Genomic DNA, 23,195 nt, shown 5'->3' on the forward strand with positions numbered 1-23,195 from the left:
TAGGAAAAAATGGCAATTAAAAAAAATAACGTACAACTGTGACACAAGTCATATTGTCATTAGTGGTGCACCGAAATCTCAGCTGCCAAAAATTATCAGCTGAAAACTGTGATTTTTGGCATACGGCCGAAAGAAGAAAAATGCCGTCAATAGAGCCGAAAAGGGGGCGGGTCCACCCTGGGTGCCGCCCATCTCCTCGCAGACTTGTGATCTCTGTGTGTCTTGGAGCTGAATTGTCCGGGTGGCTGCAGTAACAATGTCCTGTCTCCTGTGATAGACGGCATACTGATCCAATGGCGGGATATTGAATTGGTGTGACGTGATCACAGGAGGTGAGACATTGTTACTGCAGCTGGGAAATTCAAATCCACTTCCGTGACACAGCCGGAGATCACAGGTCTGGCGAGGCTGCGTCTGGCGAGGCTGCGGTTGGCATTCTTTGATCTCTTGTATCATGTCTGCTAGGGGTGCACCGAATGGGAAATTTTGCTAATACTATTAGCAGTGTGTTTAAGTTTAAGTAAGAGATTGCAGACATGATACAAGAGATGGTTAGAGACTGCAGACTGCATTTTTCTTGACCTTTCTTGCACTTAAAGTGGCCAACAATAAATTCATATTTAAATTGATGATAATAATTAAAAAGTTGAATAATACAATTGTATATAAATATTTTTTAAAAACTGTCATTTTCGGCAAAGTGCATCATGCATTTTCAGTTTCGGCACCAAAATTGCCATTTGGTGCAACCCTTATTGCTGTCAGTTTTCTGTAAAATGTAATGCAATATGGCTACCTGGAGGCGTTCTGTACACAGATGGTTTACAGAATGTCCCCCCCAGATATGTCATTTCCTGATTTTCCCAGAAGTCTGCACTAAGATAAAGGTCAGCTTTTGGGCATCTCCTGCAACAAAAAAATATCATTTTTATCACATCTAAAGGAATGCAGACCTAGCCACTTTCCTCATTAGAACCCTGCAAGTTCAGCAGCTGATTGATAATTATAAAATCATTCTCATTCAAATTCACTCTGCATTTAGATACAGAGGAACAAGCAGCTATTTTTTCAGAATAACATGAGGTAGGAATCTGCAACAAAAGTTGAAAAAAGCGGTTCCTGCAGAGATTTGAATAGTCTATGGCTGGCCTTAGGGTTCGTTCACACAAGCTTTGGTTTTGCACAGCAGCCCCATTAGTTATAATTCATGTCGCAAAGGCTGAGATTCGAACCGTGTACGGGCAGCTGAATGTATCTGAATCAATCAACGTTGCTGCAACCAGCCTGCTGGATTTTCTTGCGATTATTACTAGTGGCTGTTCTAGCCACTAGCAATAGTCACTGTCCCTGCAGGGACGGCTTCCCCAAACCCTCCCCCCCGCCCACAGAAAAACACAATGTCTCGGCAGGAGGGATTCCCCTGTCCGCACTCTGTGTTGATGGGGGGAATAGTGGAAATTTCTTTCCTACAACCCGTGATTGCAGGAAAGTAATTTGCACCATCTATGGCCGGCCTTAGACAGGTGGGTTGTGAAGAGTAGAGCTATAGCTATATAGGACTGGTCACTTGTATTCTATGGAATATATTGTGTTCTACTCCTGGGTGGCCTGCTACAGCCAGTAAATAATCATTTAGCGAGATGTGACTTTCCCGGCTTGTTGTTTGTAGCATCCGTTAGATGTGAGTAAGCTGCACAGCATGAAAGGTCTGGCCAATGTAGGATTAGCAGCCAGCGTGTGAACCTAATTCTTGCAGTGGGTTAGTCACAAGGAATAGTCCAGATGCCAATGTGTGATTAACTTGGAGGCTACAGAATATGTTTACCCTTATTAGAAGTGCCAGGAGTTTGACACGAGGAAGGAATCATTTTGCAAGCTGTACTATATTGCAAAGAACAACCAGTCCAAAATATTGTCTGTCACAGTATTTGCATTTTCCCTGTATAGTTTAAAAAGGGTTTACATTTCTTATGATAAAAATATATATTTATTAGGAAAATAGAAAGGAGGAGCAGGAGTGTTTGGACTTTTTGTGCATTTGTATCATTTTTATTGGTCTAGCCTTGGTTTAATTTCACCATTAACCATCTAATTACCGTATTTATCGTCTTATATGCAGCGTGATCAATGCCCATCTAATCAATGCAGCCTGATCAATGCCCCTTTTTAGCCTCAATGCTCATCTGTAGCCTCACCATCGATGCAGCCTGGACAGTGCAGGAAATCACCAAGCCGTCATCTCCTGTTTACTCGGCTCTCACACACACACAGTCCCGACTCCACCATTGGCATTGGACCAGCTCCTGTGATAGCGGGACTGTGTGTGATGTGGGATTTGAGAGAGCCACGTAAACAGGAGATGACGGCTCGTGAATTCTGGTGGCGTTTGTTCCCCTCCGAGGTATGCTGTCAGCGTATAACACGCACCCGTGATTTGCCCCCTGTTTTCAGAGGAAAAAAAGTGCATGTTATATGCCCATTAAATACAGTAGTTGTGGCTGGATTTATTTGCATTGCGTTTAGCTTGTGTTTACACACACTTGGGTTGATGTGCATTTTAGAAAAAAAAACATTTGCGTTGGATTTATTTTTTTCCTCATGGTAGAAGCCAAATCTTTTTTTCTCCCTTTTTAAAGTGGTTGTAAACCCCCCACATAAAAATATGAACAAAGCATATCCCTCTATAGTGTGTACTAGTCTCACTTAAGAGTACTAAAGCTACTTTCACACTGGGGCGTTGGGGGCATCGGCGGTAAAACGCCGCTATTTTTAGTGGTGCTTTACCTTCGTTTTTGCTGGGGTTTTCGGCTTTTAACCCCCGCTAGCGGCCAAAAAAGGGTTAAAACTTCCCATAAAGTGCTGCTGCAGCGGCATTTTGCCAGCGATTCGGCGGCGCTACCCATTGATTTCGGTGGGCAGGGGAGCTTTAGAAGTGGTGTATACATCGCTCCTACAGCGCTGCAAAGATGCTGCTTGCAAAACTTTTTTTTTTTCCGTCCTGCCAGCGCACCGCTCCAGTCTGAAAACATAGTTTTAGCGATATAGCACCTGTAAAGCGCCTCAGTGTGTAAGCAGCCTAAGGCCCCTTTCACACTTATACGACTTGTCCCACGATTTTGTACTGCAAAATCGTATGACAAGTCATTCTCCATGATTTTCAATGACTACCATTCATATTGGCACGACTTTAAGTCGTGCCGACTTGAAAGTAGTCCCTGCACTACTTTGGTCCAACTTCTATGCGAGTTGTACTCCATAGACCTCAATGTTAAACCCTCAAAGTAGCATGCAAATCGTGCCTGAATAATATAGACAGGATTTCAGTACGACTTTGTAAGCACAAGCCTGGCTCGCTGATCGGGAAAGGAAAACTTTTTTTTCCTTTCGCGATGAGCGACAGGCAGTGCTGACAGCTGTCTGGTATGAATCCTGAGGGGGAACGCCGCGCCAAGTTTTAAATGAAAAAACCGGCGTGGGTCCCCCCCCAGGGGCATACCAGGCCCTTAGGTCTGGTATGGATCTAAGGGGCACCCCCTACGCCGAAAAATCGGCATGGGGTCCCCCCCAAAATCCATACCAGACCCTTCTCCGAGCACGCAGCCCGGCCGGTCAGGAATGGGGGTGGGGACGAGCGAGCGCCCCCCCCCCCCTCCCCTCCTGGACCGTACCAGGCCGCATGCCCTCAACATGGTGGGGTGGATGCTTTGGGGCATGGGGGGGCGCCCTGCGGCCCCCCCACCCCAAAGCACCTTGTCCCCATGTTGATGAGGACAAGGGCCTCTTCCCGATAACCCTGGCCGTTGGTTGTCGGGGTCTGCGGGCGGGGGGCTTATCAGAATCCGGGAGCCCCCTTTAATTAGGGGGCCCCCAGATCCCGGCCCCCCACCCTATGTGAATGAGCATGGGGTACATGGTACCCCTACCCATTCACCTAGGGAAAAAAGTGTCAATAAAAAACACAGTACACAGGTTTTTAAAGTAATTTATTAGGCAGCTCCGGGGTCCTCTTCCGACTTCGGGGGTCTCTCCGGCGTCTCCTCCCGGTGTCCTGATCTTCTGCCGGCTCCTCCGCTATCTTCTGCAGCTCAATTGCTAGCGGTGGCCCGGACTTCTGCCTTCTGCCTTCTTTTCTTCCAGAGATGTTGACACGACGCTCTCTCCAGCTGGAATGGTCTCTGAACGCTCCGCAATGGACTTATATAGGCGGTGACCCCGCCCCCTTATGAGGTCACTGTCCCGGGGCATGCTGGGACTGTGCTGTCATAAGGGGGCGTTTTCATCACCCGGTTGAGGGCATGCGGACTGGTAACATCCGGGGGGGGGGGGGCGCTCGCTCGTCCCCACCCCCATTCCTGACCGGCCGGGCTGCTTGCTCGGATAAGGGTCTGGTATGGATTTTGGGGGGACCCCCACACCAATTTTTCGGCGTAGGGGGTTCCCCTTACAATCCATACCAGACCTAAGGACCTGGTATGCCCCTGGGGGGGAACCCACGCCAGTTTTTTTATTTAAAACTTGGTGTGGAGTTCCGCCTTCTGATTCATACCAACTACTGTATGTTTTCATTTGTTAATGCCAAAAATGTGGCAAAGTCGTACAAAGTAGTACTGCTCCCAAATCGCGGTAAAATCGCAGCAAATCGCGACGAAATCGCGGTAAAATCACGCAACTTTGAAGTCGTATAAATGTGAAAGGGGCCTAAGTGTCATCTCTGGTTGCTGCTTTGTTCCTTCTGTTATCAGCATGAATCATTTTTGACAAGTTTTCCTGACGCCAAGAGAAAAACGTGACAGGGGAGGGACCGCCAGCAGATTAACAGACTCAGCTCTGTTCAGTGTGCTGTGTGGAGGGGGGGTGTGTTTCTTCCCTCCAATCAGCTCTCAGACCTCTCATCACTGAGCTCTGCAGAGTGTAACTTTAGCTCTCCACCCTCCTTTTTTTTTTTTTTTTTTTTTTTTCTTCTGAAATCACAGACAAGCTTATAAATTCAGCTCTTTGAACGGATTTAGAGAAGAATTCAGATAACCGCGCACAACCTACGTTTTGAGAATTAGTTTCATCTCTGTGTATCACCTGAGGGTAGTTCCTTCACTGGGTATATGGCAGTGTTTACAACCACATTCACGTGTTGCAGCATGTTGGCGCTGCGTTTAAGTGCAGCAAAGGGTAATTTCCATGAAGCCGCACATCATTGCAGACCTACTGGTATTGGAATAGATGGCAGTCTCAGCCTGGGCTCTTGTCAGGCCACGCCCCCAACATATTTTACCCCGCCCCTCGGAAGCTTAATTATGGGGATTGAGTGCTTTTAAGTGCAGCATATTCCATGTTCACCTACATATACCCACGTGGTGCTTTGGTTTTAATTGAGACTATTACAAAACAAATGGATTTCAGCTGCTTGTTGTGTTGGGACTGTGATGGGCAATGCAGCCCAATGTATGTGGTATAAATGAGCCATTTTAGTTTGGCTGTTCTCCTAAGTGGTACACATGAAGCTTTTACGCTGGATTCACACCTATGCATTTTAAGTGCGTTTTGCATTTTGCAGATTTGCACTATAGAACGTATTCCATAGGAAACCATGGTGCATGGACTGTAGTGCAAATCTGCTAAATGCAAAAAGCACTAAAAATGCATAGGTGTGAATCCAGCCTTATACAATGTCATTTCATCAGTGTAGGCCCAGTCTTCTGCAGGAATTCATTTATTATTCCTTGTATTTTAAGGCTTTGAAAGTAAGGGTACACTGCACAAAGTCCTTTGAAAAGTAATTTCAGAATAGACGTACTGATCTCATTATACAGGTTGTCACATGGTAGCCCAGGATCAGCTCTAGCCACTTGGAAAAAAGTGACAGTCATTATTTGAAAATGCATACAGTCCAGAAAACATAATAGCTTACTTCAGCAAAGGAACACAAACCTAAATGAATACGTTATCTAGGCCGTTTATTCTGTTTAGAGGGACAAGGCAGGGTTGCCCCCTGTCCCCTCTGTTTGCCATAGCAGTGGAACCTCTTGCCCTTGCTATTAGACAATCCGAGGAAATAGTTGGGTTCAGACGGGCAGGAAGAGAGGATAAAGTGGCCCTTTTATGCAGATGACACTCTTATTTTCCGGGGGGATACCTCAAAGTCATTAACAGAACTTATGAGCCTTGTCTCCATATTTGGGCTATTTTCAGGCTTTCAGATTAACTGGGACAAGTCTGTATTACTACCATTTTAGATGAGATAAAAACACCTACTAAATTAAGCTTCCCAAATTCAAATTAAGCATACAGTGAGATATTTAGGGATAGAGAGATCCTAGAATGTAAATGATTATATTAATCTGAATCTTTAAACCCTTATTAGTGAAATTTAAGGATAAATGCCGAAGCTGGTGTAAGTTACCATTGACGGTGATAGGTAGAGCAAATCTTGTTAAAATGATCTGGACCCCACAATTACTTTGTGTTCAATAACTCACCCGTATGGATCACAGTATTCTGGTTCTGGTTTAGAAAAATGGAATCTTTTTAGAGAACTTATTTGGAAGAAAAAACAACCACGCATAAAGTTAACAGCATTAATGTTAACCAAAGAAGCTGGTGGATTGGCAATTCCCCCATCCAAAAAAATATTTTTTAGCCTCACAATTACAACACTTTTATTGGTGGACTGAAGTGTCATCAGACTCTGTTCCTGTACAGAGTTTGCTACTATCAGTATATGACGATTACCCATTGATTTCTCTATTGGAGACGAGAAATCAATTGTCCGACAAAAGATTTGTTACGGGTAAGTTGTTTGATAAGGTATGACAGGAAATGAAAAAAATCGCGGAAATAAAGTGCTACACATTATATACCCCAATATGGAATAATAGTTATAGGGAATTGATGAAACTGGAATGGTTTGAGACATGGAGGCGCAAGGGACTAAGGTATATGGTACAACTATTCCAGGAAGATGTGATGAAAAACTTTACTGAATTAGGAAACAAATATAATATTCCAAAGCAAAGTTTGATATCACAATGACATGATATATTATATGATAAATCTAAAGGAGCTGTGGACATACCAGGAAGGTCAGCTTGGTCTTGCGATATAGGACCGATCTCGGATGAACAGTGGGCACTGGCATTGTCGGCAACACCCCTGGCATCCCTTTCCTCAACACAAAATTTAACACAACTATTCATTTTACTACACACCAGAGAAACGTTTTAAATGGAAATGCAGAGGTACAGCCCAATGCCCCAGATGTAAAGGGAGCCCTGCTAATTTAATACACATGCTGTGGAGATGTCCTAAACTCCATCGTTATTGGCATGAAGTGGTATTAATGATTAGCAACGTTTTTGGGACTGGGATGTCTCTAGAGCCGGGGGGGATGTCTTCTGGGTATCCTGGATGACTCGGGGATTCCGGGTGAATGTACAATATCAATAACAAGGAGCCTATTTCAGACTCGTAAGCTTATAGCACAAAAGTGGACATCACCATTTCCACCTACAGGAGCAGAATGGAAGATACAAGTAAGGGAAACCATAATTAAGGAAAAATATACTTTTCTACATAGAGGCTGCCCAGAGAAATTTGAAAAGATATGCGATCAGATATTTAGATTTCTATATTTATAGAAATATGGGAGCAGGGGGGCAAGGGGTGTTTTTTTTTTTTATTTTATTTTATTTTATTTTATTTTATTTTATTATCCCAGTACATGCCTGGGTTGTTGTTTTCGTTGTTTTTGTTGTTTGTAATAAAAGTAAGAAGTGATTCAAAGAGGGGAAAAAAAAGAAAAGGAACAAAACCAGTCCCCATACTCTGGTTCAGTGGCACCACCACCATACTGGTCCCCCGTGGGGGTTTGGGGTTTCCCTTCTGCTTCAGGGGTCCCAAAGAAGATAGTTCCAGGCCTCATGCACGTTGGACGTTAAAATAACGTTATAAAAATGCCAGTAGCTTTGTGGTGAGTTTTTTGTAATGTTTTTGCAGTGGCGTTTTTTTTTCAGCGTTTATCAGCGCTTTTTGACGTTTTTGATCCATTGAAAAAACGCTAAAAAACTCCTCTCAGAACCCACTAGTATTGATTGATTGATTTATTTATTTATTTTTAAAGCCACCGGCCACTGTATATATATACGTCATTTCTTTGAAGATGAATATCTCGGTAATGGCAGCAGCTGCTGCCACAACCGAGGTATCCATCTTTAGGGCCGGCGGTTCTGTACACGATAATGGTGGTCTCTGCGGCGGGTTCGCCGCGAGATCACCGTTATCGGCGGCGGGAGAGGTGCCACCCCCCCTCACGCCGCTCTCCCGCGCCCTCCGCCGCTTACCGGAGCCGTCGGTAGCGGCGGAGGCGATCGGAACCTGTCACATCCTCAGTATGGAGACGAGTGAGGCTAAGATGGCCCCCACCCGTCTCCATACCATAGGTTGGCTGAAGCGACGTCAGCTCCGCCCACTTGTCTTAAAGGCACAATTTTTTTTGTCTTTTTTTTTTTTTTTTTTTAAACAACTTTTTTTGCATTAAAGTCTAAATATGAGATCTAAGGACTTTTTGACCCCAGATCTCATATTTAAGAGGACCTGTCATGCTTTTTTCTATTACAAGGGATGTTTACATCCCTTGTAATAGGAATAAAAGTGATCCAATTTAAAAAAAAAAAAAAAAACAGTGAAAAAATAAATAAAATAAAGTAAAATAAATAAGAAAAAAAAAAAATTTTAAAGCGCCCTGTCCCGACTAGCTCGCGCGCAGAACCGAACGCCTACGTGAGTAGCGCCCGCATATGAAAACGGTGATCAAACCACACATGTGAGGTGTCACCGCGACCGGTAGAGCGAGAGCAATAATTCTAGCCCTAGACCTCCTCTGTAACGCAAAACATGCAACCTGTAGAATTTTTTAAACGTTGCCTATGGAGATTTTTCAGGGTAAAAGTTTGACGCCATTCCACGAGCGAAGCGTGACATGTTGGGTATCAATTTACTTGGCGTAACATTATATTTCACAATATAAAAAAAATTGGGCTAACTTTATTGTTGTCTTATTTTTTTTATTCAAAAAAGTGAATTTTTTCCAAAAAAAGTGCGCTTATAAGACCGCTGCGCAAATACGGTGCAAAAAAAAAAAGTATTGCAATGAACGCTATTTTATTCTCTAGGGTGTTAGAAAAAAAACAATATATAATGTTTGGGGGTTCTAAGCAATTTTCTAGCAAAAAAAACTGTTTTAAACATGTAAACACCTAAGATCCAAAACGAGTCTGGTCTTTAAGTGGTTAAAGCCAAAAAAATCGTCCCATTATAGGGACCACAACCAAAATAATGTAGAAATTATACCTGCTGTACAGGACCTATACTTGGTATAATGAGTGTGTAGATAATAATTATTGACACTGCACTAGTTGGATGGCCTCTGTTTTGTGATTTTATAAATTCAAAAACCTAAATGCAAAAAAAAAAATTGTGATTATTAAAACAGTATGATAGGAATATTAAAATTTCATTGTAAAGCCTTGTTTAAAAAATAAATAGCAAACATGGTATTCTTTCCTTCCTCCTCTTCTCGGGTCCCTCGTCGCTGCTCCTGACCCCTCCCTCCTGTCAAGTGCCCCTAGAGCAAGCAGCTTGCTATGGGAGCTGATAGCAGCTGGAGCCAATGGCGTCACTGCTGTCTCTCAGCCAATCAGGTGGGAGAATCCCGGTTGGCTGAGGGACTCGCGGACATCACTGGATAAAGATGGGGCTTAGGTAAGTATTAGGGGGCTGTTGCACACTGAATGTTTTTTATCTTAATGCATGGCATGCATTACGATAAAAAAAAAAAAAAAAAACTTCTGCCTTTACAACCACTTTACCTTGGAGTACATTAGATGAAGTAGAAAGTGTGTGTGTGTGTATATTTTTTTACTGTATCTCACATTTTTTAAATATTTTATTATCTTTTCATGTGACAACACTGAAGAAATTACATTTTGCTACAATGTAAAGTAGTGAGTGTACAGCTTGTATAACAGTGTAAATTTTCTGTCCCCTCAAAATAACTCAACACACAGCCATTAATGTCTAAACCGCTGGCAACAAAAGTGAGTACACCCCTAAGTGAAAATGTCCAAATTGGGCCCAATTAGCCATTTTCCCTCCTCTGTGTCATGTGACTTGTTAGTGTTAGAAGGTCTCAGGTGTGAATGGGGAGCAGGTGTGTTAAATTTGGTGTTCTCGCTCTCACTCCCTCATACTGGTCACTGGAAGTTCAACATGGCGCCTCTTGGCAAAGAACTCTCTGAGGATCTGAAAAAAGAATGGTTGCTCTACATAAAGATGGCCTAGGCTATAAGAAGATTCCCAAGACCCTGAAACTGAACTGCAGCATAGTGGCCAAGACCATGCAGTGGTTTAACAGGACAGGTACCACTCAGAACAGGCCTCGCCATGGTCAACCAAAGAGGTTGAGTGCCTGTGCTCGGTGTTGTATCCAGAGGTTGTCTTTGGGAAATAGACATATGAGTGCTGCCAGCATTGCTGCAAAGGTTGAAGGGGTGGGGGGTTAGTCTGTCAGTGCTCAGACCATACGCCGCACACTGCATCAAATTGGTCTGCATGGCTGTCGTCCCAGATGCACAAGAAAGCCACAGTTTGCTGAGGACAAGCGGACTAAGGACATGGAATACTGGAACCATGTCCTGTGGCCTGATGAAACCAAGAGGGTTAAGGCAGTGCTGGAAAATAATAGCGGCACAAAATATTGACACTTTGGGCACAATTTGGACATTTTCACTTAGGGGGGGTGTACTCACTTTTTTTGCCAGCTGTTTAGACATTAATGGCTTAATTGCACTAATTAGTGTTGAGTTATTTTGAGGGGACAGAAAATGTACACTGTTATTCAAGCTGTACACTCACTACTTTACATTGTAGCAAAGTGTCATTTCTTCAATGTTGTCACATGCAATATAAGATATTTAAAAAATGTGAGGGGTGTACTCACTTTTGTGAAATACTGTGGGGTTTATTTACAACAGGCAAATCCACTTTGCACTACAAGTGCACTGGGAAGTGCAGTCGCTGTAAATCTAAGGGGTAGATCTGAAATGAGGGGAAGCTCTGCTGATTTTATCATCCAATCATGTTTAAGCTAAAATGCTGTTTTTTTATTTTCCTTGCATGTCCCCCTCAGATCTACAGCGACTGCACTTGCAGTGCAAAGTGGATTTGCCTTTAGTAAATAACCTTGTGTGTGTGTGTGTGTGTGTGTATATATATATATATATATATATATATATATATATATATATATATATATATATATATATATATATATATATATATATTTATATGTGTGTATATATATATATATATATATATATATATATATATATATATATATTTAATATATGTGTGTGTATATATGTATGTATCCCCTTTGTGCTATAATATGCAGTCTTTCTATCCTCGCTCCACCTGTACGGCTTCCATACTCCAGTGCCTTCCCCCAGTGTTTGCAGCAAAATCCTGCCCCGGCCTTTCTTGCCATTTCTCCTTTCTAGCATGGGAACCTTTCCTACAAATTTTTAATCAAGGCCCCATGCTGACAGGTTGGAAAGGTATCTATTGGGTCTCAATAAAAAGTTTTCCTTCAATCTGAATAGTATACAAAAAGGTACATGTACAGGCCTTTTGTTCTGAATATAGTTTGAAGAAAATTATGTACATGGAGCCAATGAAGAGAGAGAGGGGTGGTGTCAAGCTGCAGCTTAGTGTGTGAATGAACATGCAGAGCAGCGGCTCATGAGCGAGCCTGTCTGAGTGCCCCCAGAGCAAGCTGCTTGCTCTGGGGGCACTCGGCAGGAGGAAGGGGCCAGGAGCGTCGGTGGGGGACCTGAGAAGAGAAGGATCGGGGCTGCTCTGTGCAAAACCACTACACAGAGCAGGCAAGCATAACATGTATGACCTGTTTATTATTTTAATGTAAAAAATACTAAGCTTTAATATCACTTTAAATGAAAAATACACTGTGACAAACACAGGCGTAATGGACTTTTTTTTTCAGTCTAGGCATGCAGAGCTGACACTTGGTGCAACCCCGTTTAAATTAAGGAGGTCCACGCTAATTCTGTTCAATTACTAAGCTGTGGAAAGTGCTATTCCTTCTTTCAACAGAGTGTGCTTTGCAGGAAAATTCTAGCAGAATGTACGGGGGGGGGGGGGGTTCCTATACACAGATAGTAATGGGACTCAGAACTGTTAGAAAGGTGGTGACTGTTGTCATACAGGGCATGATGTAGGGGCTGAGAGTTCAATAGGTGGCCATATTGAACATATCTGGGTATTACTAAGAAGAAATGGCAGTAAATAATTCTAGCTCCATATATATGTTCTGTTATGCAGGTCATTGCTTTCGCAAACTATATACGTACGTTTATATACCTATGTACTGTACGTTTTTACCTTTTTATATAGAGTATGTCAACCAAACATATATTCCTGATATGTGCCGGCTATACCATGTACTTGTATGAGAAAGTATCCTTTTCTCTTTGTTTTGCTTCCTTTGTGTGAAATCCCTGGTGATCCTGTCAGTCCCTCTGCTTTTCTATTAAAAACTGACCACACTAAGCAGGGCAGCACAGTGTGGTCAGTTCTCAAGCTGTGCTGGGAATTCAGCTTGCTCTTCTCCATTGTTCACACTTGTCCTGACAATCACCCCCCCTCCCCCCATACAGCCTTTCACTGTGAAGATCAGTGTACTGGGTTTCTTCTCCCCCAGCTCTTATGCAGCTGAAGACAGAGGGAATGTGATCACTTATAAATATTTTAAATATAAATATTTCCCCCCCCCCTTTTTTTTTATAATTGTTATATATGTGTACACATACAGTGGGGACGGAAAGTATTCAGACAGAATTGTGGCAAGGCACAGGTCTGGCCAAGGTTACAAAAAAATTTCTGCTGCACTTAAGGTTCCTAAGAGCACAGTGGTCTCCAAAATCCTTAAATGGAAGAAGTTTGGGGCGAACAGAACCCTTCCTAGAGCTGGCCGTCCGGCCAAACTGAGCGGTGGAGAAGAGCCTTGGTGAGAGAGGTAAAGAAGAACCCAAAGATCACTGTGGCTGAGCTCCAGAGATGCAGTCGGGAGATGGGAGAAAGTTGTAGAAAGTCAACCATCACTGCAGCCCTCCACCACTCGGGGCTTTATGGCAGAGTGGCCCTACGGAAGCCTTTCCTCAGTGCAAGACACATGAAAGCCAGAATGGAGTTTGCTAAAAAAAACACCTGAAGGACTCCAAGATGGTGAGAAATAAGATTCTTTGGTCTGATGAGACCAAGATAGAACTTTTTGGCCTTAATTCTAAGCGGTATGTGTGGAGGAAACCAGGCACTGCTCATCACCTGTCCAATACAGTCCCAACAGTGAAGCATGGTGGTGGCAGCATCATTCTGTGGGGGTGTTTTTCAGCTGCAGGGACAGGACAACTGGTTGCAATCGAGGGAAAGATGAATGCGGCCAAGTACAGGCCTGGACGAAAACCTTCTTCAGAGTGCTCAGGACCTCAGACTGGGCCAAAGGTTTACCTTCCAACAAGACAATGACCCTAAGCACACAGCTAAAATAACGAAGGAGTGGCTTCACAACAACTCAGTGACTGTTCTTGAATGGCCCAGCCAGAGCCCTGACTTAAACCCAATTGAGCATCTCTGGAGAGACCTAAAAATGGCTGTCCACCAACGTTTACCATCCAACCTGACAGAACTGGAGAGGATCTGCAAGGAGGAATGGCAGAGGATCCCCAAATCCAGGTGTGAAAAACTTGTTGCATCTTTCCCAAAAAGACTTATGGCTGTATTAGATCAAAAGGGGCTTCTACTAAATACTGAGCAAAGGGTCTGAATACTTAGGACCATGTGATATTTCAGTTTTTCTTTTTTAATAAATCTGCAAAAATGTCAACAATTCTGTGTTTTTCTGTCAATATGGGGTGCTGTGTGTACATTAATGAGGAAAAACAATGAACTTAAAATAATTTTAGCAAATAGCTGCAATATAACAGAGTAAAAAATTTTAGGGGGGGGTCTGAATACTTTCTGTCCCCACTGTATGTGTTTTGTCTTTCATTTCTATTTGAAACTGAATGGGTTGTGAGGGTTCACCAGCGTGGTTTCAAAGTCATGCAATTATGAAGCCGACATCCCTACTCGACTTCATCGTGGCTGGCATTTGACAATGCAAGTTGTGATGAAGTCGCTCCAAAGTAGTGCAGGAACCTTTTTCTAAGTCAGAGTGACTTGAGTCACAACAACTAGAATGGTTCAAATGCCGTTAATTGGATGCGACTTTATCGCAGGACAAGTAGCAGCAATGCAAATCGGGCCTTAAACGCTAATCATTCCTAATGTGTGGAGTTAGGGCTCTTTCACACGAGGGATCCGTATGTCCGTTTTTCATCCTTCCGTTTTCGGATGAAAAACGGACATGCATGTATCCCTATGGAGCGTCGGATGTCAGCGGTGACATGTCCGCTGACATCCGACCCCGCTCCGATCCGAAAAGTGTAACGGAGGAAAAACCTACTTTTCCATCCGTGATCGGATCGGGTGACGACGGACACTACGGTCCGTCATCATCCGATCCCCCCATAGGGGAGAGCGGCGCTCTGACAGGTCCGTAGCTGCACAGCGTGCAGCGATGGACCTGTCATCTTTCTGCTCAGCGGGGATCGGCGGAGCGATCCCCGCTGAGCAAGCGGGTGTTTACGGGGCGGATCATCACTGATCCGCCCCGTGTGAAAGAGCCCTTAGAATATGCATTATAAACTGAATGTATCAATTCGGCTTAAAGGAAAAGACTTGTACAGCACTTCCTTTAGATGACGGTGACTAGCACTACTGCAGCTGTTTGCTTCTTGCATATTAAATTGCAACCTTGATGAAAACAATTTTTTTTTTTTTCCCCCATAGGCCCCAGGATTTGGATTTGGGATCGCAATATCAGGAGGTAGAGACAACCCTCATTTCCAGAGTGGAGAAACATCGATAGTCATCTCTGATGTTCTCAAAGGAGGACCTGCTGAAGGCCTGCTGCAGTAAGTGTTGTCTTTTATGTTACATGTATACCTGTTGGGTAATTATTTAAAATCCAGTTTTTACTTTTTAGATTTGTCAGTCTCCTATTTCAATGTAATGCTCATATTCAGTATTGTTGAACACTGTTAATTATATTGTAAATAATTGGCCTTTTAGGCTCGGTTCCGACTTGTAAAACCCCAAGTTGCGTGACATGTGAAATCCCATTTTAGTCAATGATGGCTGTCTTAATTAGCAGTACTGAAGTCGCTCGGACTTTAGAAAAGGTTCCTGTACTACTTCAATGTGACTTCTATCCAACTTTTGCCCATAGACTTTCATGGAAGTTGCCTCCAAGACTGATCCTTATCTTAATTGGTGTGATTTAGATCCGACATTACAGGAAGATTACCCAGGCATTCCCTGAAGTTGCCTCCAAGTTGCCAGGCAAAGTCATGCCAACTTTCAGGTTGCGGCCGTGTGAACCGCCTGTCTTACTTTGGATCTTTGCTTGCTATATATTCCACACCTTGCCAACTTGGTAGCTTGTTTCCATAGCACAGTGCTACAGATTGCCCTGCAATGTTTGTCATGTTTTGCTTGTGCTGTTACTTCTCTGTTGAAGCCCCCAAGCTGATATATTATATCATACAGATCATATACAGTCTACATTCAGGGCTTATGCAGACAAGGCTTACAAAACACCACTTCCTTTATCATACATCATGGGACACAGAGCCTTAATACCGCTAATTGTTTTTACTGTGGCTGATTTCATTGTTGTCTGTGCCTGCTGCTGGATGGGTTCCTGCCCCCCCCCCCCCATGTTTGGGTCGGTGGACCCGAAAACGCAGTGCACAAGCGCGGGAACATTTTAAACGTAAAAAGGGGCAACATTTTTTCTCGGAGGGGGCGGGGCCTAAGCGCGAGTCTCTCCTCGGCTGACGAGGCGAAAACAAGCAGCCTGCAACACAAGGACACAAGAGCTGTGGGGACATGTGAGGGTTGCAAACTGACATTCCTGATCCCGGAACGACACCTTTTTCCCAGCATTAGGCTGAATTTTATAGAGGCTTTAAATGTCATGACTATTTTCAACGTTTAAGTGCAATTTGTATAGTGCCTGTTTTTGTACTTAGGACTATACCTACCAAAAAAGACACCACATAAAGGTTTTACCCCCAGGCGCTAGGATCCCGTGCCTCATTTCCATGCTTTCCTCCTCGCCTGAATTACCAGTTATGTCAAGCCAGAGTGAGCCATTTGGAATAAATTGATGGTGCAACTGCTTCTCACATCTCAGCCCCTGTATACGTGATTGAAGATGTCCTTTCCTCCTCCCTGCAGGGTCTGGAAGAAAGATTAGCGGCTTTAATCGCATCCTCCATTCAGATGGATAGGAAGCGTGCTATATCCCCCTCCCCCACTTCAGAACCTTTGTAAGGGGAACAGTGGGCACAGGATGAGGTGTTACCCTCAGTCGATCAGGAGGAAAAACTAACCGATGACTATTCCTCTGCGGAGGAAACAATGGTAGATGAGCCTTTTTTCAGCCTCTCAAATCTTAGAAATCGTTGATACAATCTCTTACGGAGATGGTTCGTTCTACTTTCATGCTACCCCTAACCTTGTCCATCAATATCCTAGAGATTCCGGCAGTGCGTCTGGCTCTAAAGACCTGGACTTTCAGGTTACCGGGATTGTGCTGTCAGGATTTAATCCAACAATGCCACAGCTGTGGCCTATATCAATCACCAAGGGGGCACCAAAGGTCTCTCAGTGCAGAGAGAGGTGAACCATATTCTAACTTGGACAGAAAGGAATGTTCCGTGCCTATCAGCAGTCTTCGGTCCAGGACAAGAGAATTGGCAGGCGGACTACTTGAGTCGCCAGCAGTTATTCCCAGCGGAATGGTCTCTTTACCCTGACATATTTCTGGCTGTTTGCCAAAGATGGGGGACTCCGGACGTAGATCTTTTAGTGTCCAGGTTCAACATGAAGTTAATAAACTTTGTGGCCAGAACAGGGGATCGCATGCGGAATGGATGCGTTGGTGACCCCATGGGATCAGTTCTCACTGATCTATGCATTCCCCCCTATTCAGTTGCTGCCTTGACTTCTTTGCAGGATCAAGCTGGTAAGAAAGACAGTAATTCTGGTGGCACCAGCATGATCCAGAAGGTCATGTTATGCAGAAATCATACAGATGGCAGTGGAGGGCCCATGGTCCCTCCCACTATGGCCAGATCTGCTCTCACAGATACCGATATTCCATCTTACCGTACGGTCTCTAAACTTAATGGCTTGGCTATTGAAACCCACATTTTGAAGAAACGTGGACTTTCCGGGTCAGTTATCTCTACCCTGTTTAGTGCAAGGAAGCCAGCTTACAGAACTATAGAGTCTGGGGCTTAGGTTTCCTGGTGTGAATCCAAGGGCTGGCACCCTCGGAGGTATATCATAGGCAGAATTTAAAATTTATGATGTATTTAAATTTAAAATGTATGACTTTTGTAGCTCATCTCGGAGGTGCAACTCTTGTAATGCATGTTTCTGTTCTGTTATGAAGAGGGTGTTCCCTCCATGTTTTTGATATGGTTGATACTGTTGATTGTGCTGGCTAGTCGATTAAAAAATAGGAAGCCACAGTAATATCTTTAAAGTCCACGTGCAGCCAAAATAATTGCAGAAATATCAACACAAGGGACATAACTTACAGTCAGTAGGATGTAATCCTTGTGCTGGTGCTTCTTATGTTTAGTAGAAATCCTTCTCTGTCCATGCCTCTCTTCACGATACCGTAACCTTGTGGCATGGAGGTTAATAGAACTGAGAGATTGTCAGACTCATCAAGAGAACCCGATTATGCCTGCCCTTTCAATCTTGCTTTTCCATTTATAGAATTTATACTAACTACAGCTTCTATGAATGGAGGACAGCGGATGACTGAAAGATCCACCCCTTCTATTCATAGCTTGTGTTTTATTCATAAAAGGTGTAGTACAGCTTTTATGAATGGAGTAGATGGACAGAAAGGGTAGGCATAGTCAGGCTCTCTTGATAACTGCCTATGAAAGCCCCCTAGTTCTATTAACCCTTCTGCTGGAAGATTAGGGCGTCGAGGATGGAGGGAGATTAGCCCCTTAGTTCTATTAACTCTTCTGCTGGAAGATTAGGGCGTCAGGGATGCGGGGGTGGGGGTGGGATTTACAGCCAGATATTAGGGCGCTTTATGGTTCACTTCATTTCTTGGTTCCTGTGTAACATGCCCACTTTACCAGCACCAAGTCAGCTCCATATCATTACATTTCCCCTGCTGTGTTTAACATAAGGCATCATGCACTCCTCTGGGATACTTTCTTCTGCTTTGTCTTACATATATCATTGTTTCTAACACCTCAGTCTTTGAATCTCTGCCTTTAAGTCTAATATCCTGAAGTAATCCTTTCACGGTTGTAGATAACACTGGTATTTAGCCTATACTATTTAAGGAAGCAACTGAATGAGGACCAGTAAGGCGTGTGTTTCTCAAACCGCTGATTCTAGGGTACTTATCTACTTGGCAGTCATGCTTCTGGACCTTCGATTTAATTTTTCTGTCTTGGGAAGAACAAGACTGGGCTCTTCTGTCAAGGCAGAAGTAGACATCTTTGTATGAAATCTTTAGCATTTTGGCAATCTGACTTTATGGAATAATCTTCACTTTAATAAATTGCATCTCTTAGTTAAGTTGCTTTTTAGATTTTAACCAAAAACTTTTGGAAGGCCAGTAAAACACAACCCAAAATAACAACAGAATAATGGGTTACTGCTGTTCTGACACAATTATAAAGAGTGATGGTAAATCCAGTTAGGTGTGCAATATTTACACTGAAAAAAAAAGAAAAAAATATTTTTTGAACACATGTTTATTCACACCTGAGCAGAGCGATTTTCCAGTGTATTTTCTTAGCATTTTTACATGTGTATGCGAGTGTTTGTTTTAGAAGCTTGTTTAAAGCGTTTTATATGTGTATCCAAGCTTCATGTGTTTTTGTTTGAGCCAATGGAAAGCAATAGGGGATAGAATCTGTTTTTACAGGCTAAAAAAAGTGCAAAATTCTTGATTTGCTTTTGTTCCCATTTAAGTCTATGGGGACAAAATTCCCAATTCTGCCTTTTGAACTAGCTTATGTAGCTTTTTAAACTTCCGACTTGGGATATCTGAAAACTCATATATTTAAGTGGTTGTAAACCCACTTCATTAAAAAAAAATAGCATACTAGCTCATTATGAAATACTCATCTTAGATCGAAGCCCCCGCAGCGGTCCCTGTACACTGGTTCGGCCGGCGACATCGCTCCTGGAGTTATTTCCTGTGATTGGCTGAAACTGCGATGACATCACTCCCGCGCCATTGGCTGAGAGCGCTGATCGGTTGTTGATCAGCAGACCTGTTTTGGTCATGCCCCTTCGACACAGCCAGCTTCTGTTGCATCAGCTACCGTACACATGGGCCGAATGTCCACCTGTTTCTATTGAACTAGCTGATGCCTACCGATATTCGACCCTTAACCTGGCTTGGTTTATACTTGTTCCTTGTATGCTTGTTCTTAGTCGGTGACTCAAAAAGTAACATAGTCAGAGACAGCCAGGCAATATTTGTTGGAGGTCGGCTATACCAGCTGTACGTGTTTTTGTAATTGTATTCTATTGAGTATAGCGATGTGGATTGTATATGCCTTTAGGGCTGAAACAACTAATCGATTAATCGACAACTAATCGATTATGAAAATAATCGATTACTATTTTCATAATCGATTAATCGGCCAGTAACATAATGGGGTTAAAAATAATAAAATTAGCCCTTTATAGTACAAAAAGAGCAAATAATCGCTACTGTAAATATTACTTTCACAGTTCTACAGTAAAAAAATGAACCCTTTACAGTAGCAATTATTTGCTTTTTTTGTACTATAAAGGGCTCATTTTAGTTTTTTTTAACCCCATTATGTTACTAAACGTTTTGGACCTGGTTCACATCTTTGTGTTTTTTGGTGTGTTTTGCAGAAACACACTACAGTTCATTTAACATGGTTTTCTATGGGACACGTTCACATCTATGCTTTTTTTCAGCCGCTGCGTATTTAGAAAGGGTCAAGGACTTTTTTTTTTTAACGCAAAACGTTGCTTTTTTGGTTCAATATACTTCAATGGAGAAGCTGCAGAAAAGCATGTAATGCGTTTTTGCAGCAATTTGTATTTTTTAATCTGCCCAACGACAAATTGGCTAAAAAACTATTTCTCCTCTAATAGTGTATTCAGTATATCTCCTCTAATAGTGTATATACAGTATATCTCTTCTGTTTGTTATTCTCAGGGTGGATTCAATATTTTGCTCCCTAGCCATATAGTTGGTTGTTTATATTTACCACTGCATATAGATATTTAAAAATAAATAGCTTTTTTTAAAAAACTTTACATATTAACTAAATTATACACCACACTCTTTTTTAAGGTTATTAACCGATTAATCGAAACCATAATCGACCAACTAATCGATTATGAAAATAATCGTTAGTTGCAGCCCTATATGCCTTGCAAACAGGGTAATGTGATTTTTGAGGGGGTATTCTGTAGCTAGTTTTTTCATAGCTACTGTTCCTTGTCATGGGTGGAAGTCAGCAGGAGGAACCAGTGAAAGCTGTGGGGGAATTGGGGACTCTCTCCACCCTGTTGGTGTCCCAGACAGTGGCGTCTCCAGCTTTCATATTTAGGGGGGGCACATGGGGGGACAGGGACAAAAGTTAGGGGGCAACTATATATATATATATATATATATATATATATATATATATATATATATATATATATATATATATATATATATATATATATATAATTACACACACACACACACACTGGGACCCTTTACTACGATCTCCCAACGGGCCCTTTCACATGTTCTGCAGTGAGCTCCCTTCCTACTGTATTGAGGGCCCCCAGGGTGGCAGAAAACAAGAGATATATGTTACCAGCATACCAAGAAAATATAAGGGTCCAAAGCAGTGGGAGAACTATCGGGGTTGCAAAGGTTGTCTTGCCACCGGGCCCTGGTGTTCTGCCACTGTGGGGTTCCCCAGCCTCCTCTTGCTCTCCTGCCCCTGCTATTGACAGCGCTGGTCTGGCATCTCTTGGAATTTACAGGCTGGTTCTCCTGTCCTAAGGACGGGAGAAATCAGTCTGTTTTTTTCAGTAACTGAGAGTCCTGGTGGAGTTCTTCCTGCAACTCGTTCTTCTCCCTGCCAATGAGGATGCAGGGGAAGGAGCAGATCGGGCGGCCGTGGTTGTGTGAGCGCTCGCATTATGCAGTGTCAGCGAGCAAAGGGAGGGGGGAGGAATCACCTGCAGGAGCTGACTAGGGAGTCTCTCTCCCTCTTAGACATTGATTTTTTTGTAAAAAAAAAAAAAAAAAAATTTTTTTTTTTTTTTATTGGTGGGGCACAGCATAATGTTGGGGGGGGGGGGTCAGGGCCCCCTCTGCCCCCCCGCCCTAGGGACGCCATTGGTCCCAGAGTCAATTATGTACAATATTATTTTACATTTGAACTGGGAGGGTTTGGGGAATTTAAATGAGCCACCAGAAAACCGATGCCTCTATCCTTGGTATGTGTAAATAAGGGCAGAGTTTGGGACTTTGAATGATACACATAAAAAAGCAACTGCAGAAGTTGTAAACAACTTGACATTTATTAGATGAGCATGTGCGCATGCCCCATGCTAGGGTAAAAACTGTACATGCAAGCACAAAAAATATATATCCATGATAGTGCTACGTACTCAACTCGTTTTATAGTATCAAGTAATATTGGCTCCTATGTTTACTATCTATTTTTGTATGTCAGGTTTATCATCCTGTAAAATTGATATTTATTTTTTTTATGCTTGCATTTACAGTTTACCCTACCATGGGTCAAGCGCACATGCTGATCTAATAAATGTCATGTTGTTTACTACTTCTGCAGTCGCTTTATTTTGTGCCTCATTCAAAGTCCCAAACCCTCTCCTTAGTTTCTTTTACATGTACGCCTTGCTTGAGGAAATGTAAGATTGAAGCAGGGTCACATTGACGTGCATGTAAAGCAAGAAATGTTTTTCTACTTTTGGATATCCAGATGATTTTTAAGGACCCGTTTACATCTGGCGTTTTGGAGTCTGGGCAGAATTGCTGCGATTCTGCCCTTGATCCCAAATCGCACTGCAATAATGGCAAAACACGCTACGCATGTTCAGGTGCCATTCATTTTCAATGGTACCTAAACGTGGTGTGGTTTTGCTACGATTTAATTGTGGCAAACTGCAGCTTGTCACACAGAAGCAGGAGTTTCTTTTGAATGGGAACCTTCACGCAATGCGGTTTGCTGTGTTTGCCACATGATTTATTGCTTAACAATCATGGCAAAACTGCATTCATGTCAAGCGGTCGTACACAGCAAGTGCTCGGCTGGCTGAAATTCTGCGGGAATGATATGCACCTGTCAAACAGGCAAGGAAAAAGTGGTCTTTGGGTGTCAGTGGTGCTTTCACACTGTAACCCTATAGGGGTACTCTTGAAAGCAAGAATTGGCCTTGCTTTCATTTCTCATTTCCTATCTGGTAAAATGTCAGCAGAACAGGAAGTGAGGGTAAATCCTGTAACATAGTCCTAGATAGCAGTAAGGCCTCACAGGTATTCTAACTCTTTTTTTTTTCTTTTCATTTTCTTTTCTTTTTTTTTTTTTATTTTTTTTTCACGCTATCCAAAACTAATGCCGCGTACACACGAGCGGACTTTACGGCAGACTTTGCCTGGCGGACGGGATTTCGTCGAACAATTTGATCGTGTGTGGGCTCCAGCTGACTTTTTCTCAAAAGTTGGACGGACTTAGATTTGAAACATGTTTTAAATCAATCCGTCGAAATCGAGTCCGCTCGTCTGTATGCTAGTTCGACGGACAGAAAGCCACGCTAGGGCACTATTGGCTACTGGCTATGAACTTCCTTGTTTTAGTCCGGTCATACGTCATCACGTACGAATTCGACGGACTTTGGTGGATTGTGTGTAGGCAAGTCCGTTCATTCAGAAAGTCTATCGTACAGTACGTCAAAGTCTG

At 42.9% G+C, this 23,195-nt stretch overlaps 1 protein-coding gene across 14 annotated transcripts in view; it reads left to right on the forward strand.

Annotated features, from left to right (window-relative positions):
- TJP1 (tight junction protein 1) overlaps positions 1 to 23,195 on the forward strand; it is a 730,896-nt gene that overhangs the window by 593,428 nt on the left and 114,273 nt on the right. For all 14 annotated transcript variants that reach the window (XM_073618845.1, XM_073618846.1, XM_073618851.1 and 11 more), the window contains one exon: positions 14,959 to 15,083. In XM_073618845.1, the coding sequence (XP_073474946.1) occupies positions 14,959 to 15,083 (125 nt within the window). The remainder of the gene's footprint in view (positions 1 to 14,958; positions 15,084 to 23,195) is intronic.

Source organism: Aquarana catesbeiana, linkage group LG03, assembly GCF_042186555.1.
Source record: "Aquarana catesbeiana isolate 2022-GZ linkage group LG03, ASM4218655v1, whole genome shotgun sequence".
NCBI lineage: Eukaryota > Metazoa > Chordata > Amphibia > Anura > Ranidae > Aquarana > Aquarana catesbeiana.